This window comes from Pinus tabuliformis, chromosome 7 (genome assembly GCF_031772625.1).
Source record: "Pinus tabuliformis cultivar Carrire ecotype Pingquan chromosome 7, CPIR1, whole genome shotgun sequence".
Taxonomy (NCBI): Eukaryota; Viridiplantae; Streptophyta; class Pinopsida; order Pinales; family Pinaceae; genus Pinus; species Pinus tabuliformis.
In genome coordinates this window covers 1,283,695,106-1,283,699,525 of record NC_142293.1, presented here as the reverse complement: position 1 = coordinate 1,283,699,525, position 4,420 = coordinate 1,283,695,106, and the positions used below count along the sequence as shown (strand labels likewise).

Genomic DNA, 4,420 nt, shown 5'->3' with positions numbered 1-4,420 from the left:
CTCATTTATTCTTATTATTAATGACAAAAATATAAAATATATTGAAAGAAGGGAAAAGTATTGAATACGTAAAAGTGTATCATACGTGCTTTCCTTTCCTCTGTTTATAAAATTATCCTTACAGGAATACTTACCTTTCCATGATATTATGAGAATAAATTATTTTTTTTGTTTGAAATTTATTTTTCGCAGTTTTAATACCTTTCCATGATATTATGAGAACAAATATATATATATTTTATGCTCAGATTGAACCACTCTTAAATTCAGGATAAGAGCAGCTTATGTGAGTGCTATAAATAGCTGTAGACCTTCTCCCTTTCCAAACATAGGGTTCAGTGCTTAGTGCTTAGGAAGGGTGTGTGCGAGATGGCTTTTCATCATTTGTGTCAGTCTCTAGCTTTGCCTGCAACATTCACAGTCGCTGATGGAGGGCCTCCCGCAGCAACTGTTCTGTGTCTACTCTGGTCTTTCTTCATGATATGGTTTTTGCGCAAGAGAAGAACTAGTGCCACGCTGCCACCAGGACCCTATGCATGGCCCATCATAGGAAATCTCCACCAATTAGTACTGCCCGCTCACCGTTCTCTTAGAGGCCTTGCTGACAAATATGGTCCCATTCTCTTTCTGCGCTTAGGCTCCGTCCCTACCGTCGTCGTTTCTTCTTCTGAAACGGCCAAAGAGTTTCTCAAAACTCATGACTTGATTTTTGCCAGCCGACCCCCAACAGCCGCTGGGAGATTGATGTTTTCCAACTCTAAAGATGTGGTGTTCGCTCCGTATGGAGATCACTGGAGGCAAATGAGAAAAATATGCGTGTTAGAACTACTGACTGCCAAAAGAATCGAGTCCTTCAAGAGTGTGCGAGAGGAAGAGGTGTCTGCGATGATCTCTTCAATTTGGGAGGAGAGTGAGAAGGGAAAAATGGGCGTGAATGTGACCAAGGCCGTCTCCACTCTCACCTCCAATATTGTTTGGCGAATACTGGCGGGGAGGAAATTTTCTGACAATGATTTGGGTGGCGATTTCCAAGGGTTTAAAGGCCTGATGACAGAGTTGACAGCTACAGTGGGAGAGTTCAACATTGGGGACTTCATTCCGTATTTGGATTGGCTCGATTTGCAAGGTATCAAGCGCCGCATGAAGAAAATTCATAAAACATTCGATGAATTTGCGGAGAAAATAATAGACGACCATGTTAATGTGAATCGTCTCCCGAAAGAGAAAGAGGCCGTAGACGCAGAGCCTCATGTTCAAGACTTCGTGGATGTGCTGCTCCACATGGCTAAGGCCGACACCAAAATTACACGGGAAACCATCAAGGCTGTTGTGCTTGTATGCCTCGACCCTCATTCTTAGGCTGTTGTGCTTCTATGCCTCGACCCTCATTCTTAAACTTCAGTCATTCATCATTTCTTTTGCACTAATTGGATTTGTATTTGTGCAGGACTTGTTCGGCGCTGGCTTGGACAGAATATCAATTTCGTTAGAATGGGCAATGAGCGAGCTGCTCAGACATCCCCGTGCAATGAAAAAATTAAAAGAGGAAATCGAATCGGTCGTTGGCCAACACTGGAAAGTAAAGGAGTCCGATCTAGCAAACATGAAATACCTCCACTGTGTGGTGAAAGAGACTCTGCGACTATACCCAGCGGCGCCCTTAGCCATTCCTCATGAATCTGCCGAGACTGTGACAGTAGGAGGATACTTTATCCCTAAGAAAACAATGTTGATGGTGAATGTGTGGGCTATAGGAAGGGATCCTAAGGTGTGGGGGGCAGATGCTTCTGAATTCAAGCCAGAGAGATTCATGGTCGACGAACATGTCAATGTAACAGATCCATCCAATTTCAATATGATACCGTTCGGTGCAGGAAGGAGAGGATGCCCAGGAGCATCCATGGCTATTCCTACGGTTCAGCTTGCATTGGCTCAGTTGTTACACACTTTTGATTGGAGAGTGGACGGTGATCCGTCCCAGTTGGATATGACAGAAGCATGTGGATTGACCATTCCAAGGAAAGTGCCTCTCTCTGCTTTTCCAAAGTTGAGCAGCAGCTTTGCAATGTAATACCTGGGAGGATACAGGCGACGATGCCTTTTCTTCGTTTTTCTTAGTTGGTCATCGTTTCTCTGTTTCAATAATGGAGAAATCTCTAGAATAATCTCCTAATCAGTTTTCTGTCGTTAAAACTGTTATGTGTTGTTAAAAGTTAGACTTTGTTGGCCGCAGTTCCTATATTCTAAGAAACTGCTCAATCATAACATACTTTTATATATGTAATAGTTTCTTCTTGAATACAAGTAAGTGTTGTGGTGTAGTCGTCTCAGAAAGCCACTTTCTCACTAGCAGGGTTGGAATTTGGATTTTTTTTACCCATCATATAATTTTTTTTGACTTTTTGGGTTCTTATGCTCTCCATCAAAAAACTTTATGTTTAAAATTTTGCCCTTCAAAAGTAATGTTATTACAATAAATTAACCTTTCACCAATAAATGTTTGATTATAAAATTACCTTTCAATAACATAATTATGTTAAATTTTAACATATTTATCATAAAGAAAAAAAATGCCCATATCACACAAATGACTTATTAAATCTCGAATCTTGGTTTGAAATTGCATGGAACCTTCACAATAAAGTCTTTGAAACTTGAAATCAATTGTCCTTGCCTTGGACATGCCATAGCATTTGTATATATGAGGTATAACTAAGGATATCTTATAGGTCATATACCAACATAGCAAAGCTATTGATTGTTATCAATAGCAACTCAAAAGTAGATTAATCAATATGGTTTATGTTATTATTTAGCATTGCTTTGGATAATGAGATATACACTAGTGTTAACAACAATGAATGCATAGTATTTAAACATTTTAAAAATTAAAAGAGTAAAATTATAATAAATGGACATTGTAGATATCTTAACATCATGTTATAGGATTATGTTATGACTTCTCCACTATTACATTTTTAGAGAAAAAACACTTATAAGTATTGAATGTGGTAAAAGTGTGCTCTCATCAAATCCTTCCTCCTATTTATCACCAAACTGCAGTAAAATCAATATATATAAACAAAAAACCATTGTGTATTAAAGTAACATCAAATAAAATAATAAAAAACTCACTCTAACTAACTAGTTAGTTTATTTTTTAGACAAAATAATTTATTTTAAAATTCAAAATAATTTTCACCTTGGTGTATTATTTAGAGACTATACCCTTTAATATAACTTGTAGACATATCAACTAAAAAATAACTATATTTAAATTATAATACTTTGACAACTACAATTGTGGAGATTCCAACAAAAAATATTGAGCATTTGAAACATGTTTATTTTTCTTATTGAAAGTATATAATCAATCCTAGGTAGAGTACTTGATGGTTATCCGTTGCATATCTTTCAAGTGTCATTTAAAAACAATAATTTATATTATACCACTAGAAAGTTTAGATTCCCTATAAAACTAAGTTCCATTAAAATTAGGAGATAATTTTTGACATTATCTAATATAAGGTTTGATAGAAAACATAAATATATGACACCCTAAAAGGGCACAAGAACATACCACCAACTTCAAGTTTTCATATCCATCTAATAAGAGAAATTCATTTTACAACAAATTATTAGTTTTTTCAAACTGATGTCACAACTTACAAGTCTCTAAATTTCATTGAAATGAGTCAAGTTGCATGGAAGCTATGCATTAAATCAAAATAAAGATGGAGATTGGATATAAGTGCAAAAGAATCTCCTCATATTTAAATTCATCTTAGGAAACATAAAGGGAATGATGATATGCCATAGTAGAAAAATGCTTCAATCTAAACGTGTCACATCTTTTACTGCATTTTTAAAAATGTTCGTAAGATGTGGGACACCTAGGCATATGAAATGCAAATAGACAAAAAAATATAATAAACATCTCATTCTCCAATAGGTGGTGTAGTGGGGCCTTCAATATTATAGAACTTTATTCTTTTAAGATTAATTTGACATAAAATGCAATACTTTGACCTTAATTATACTGGATAAAAATATATCATGTTGGAGTTCAATTTTGTTTTGTCATAAACATGTTTATGCTTTGGATTCTTTATATTTTTAATCCTTATCTATGTTTAATAGGTTTGGGATTAAAAAAAATATTTACTTTTTAAAATGACGGGGAGATAAGGTTTGAAAAGTTTTGTTTACTCTTGTTTGCACCTAAACAAAGCAAGGTGCATTCTATAATATACTCAAATTTCTATTAAATATAATGTGACTAAGTTAAATTAAGTAACATTCTCTGACTTAAATTTTTTTTATAAATTAAGTTTAAGTTTTTATAATTGAATTATTTTCCTTTCAAATATTTTAATAAGAGATTTTTAAGGTTTGATCTTTCTGACCACTTGGTAGTTCC

General features: G+C 35.0%; 1 protein-coding gene across 1 annotated transcript; it reads left to right on the top strand.

The window, feature by feature from the left end:
- The first annotated feature begins 287 nt into the window (after positions 1-287).
- Positions 288-2,329, top strand: LOC149252197 (cytochrome P450 750A1-like). The gene is made up of 2 exons (XM_089456624.1): positions 288-1,335; positions 1,448-2,329. Exons 1-2 carry the CDS (start codon positions 370-372, stop codon positions 2,069-2,071), a joined length of 1,590 nt encoding a protein of 529 aa, XP_089312750.1. The 5' UTR covers positions 288-369; the 3' UTR covers positions 2,072-2,329.
- The last annotated feature ends 2,091 nt before the right edge of the window (positions 2,330-4,420 follow it).

Excerpts from the sequence above, each read along its gene's own strand:
- LOC149252197 (XM_089456624.1), top strand. The coding sequence starts at position 370 with ATGGCTTTTCATCATTTGTGTCAGTCTCTAGCTTTGCCTGCAACATTC. Across the intron at positions 1,336-1,447 it reads CCATCAAGGCTGTTGTGCTT|GACTTGTTCGGCGCTGGCTT; the intron begins GTATGCCTCGAC and ends GTATTTGTGCAG.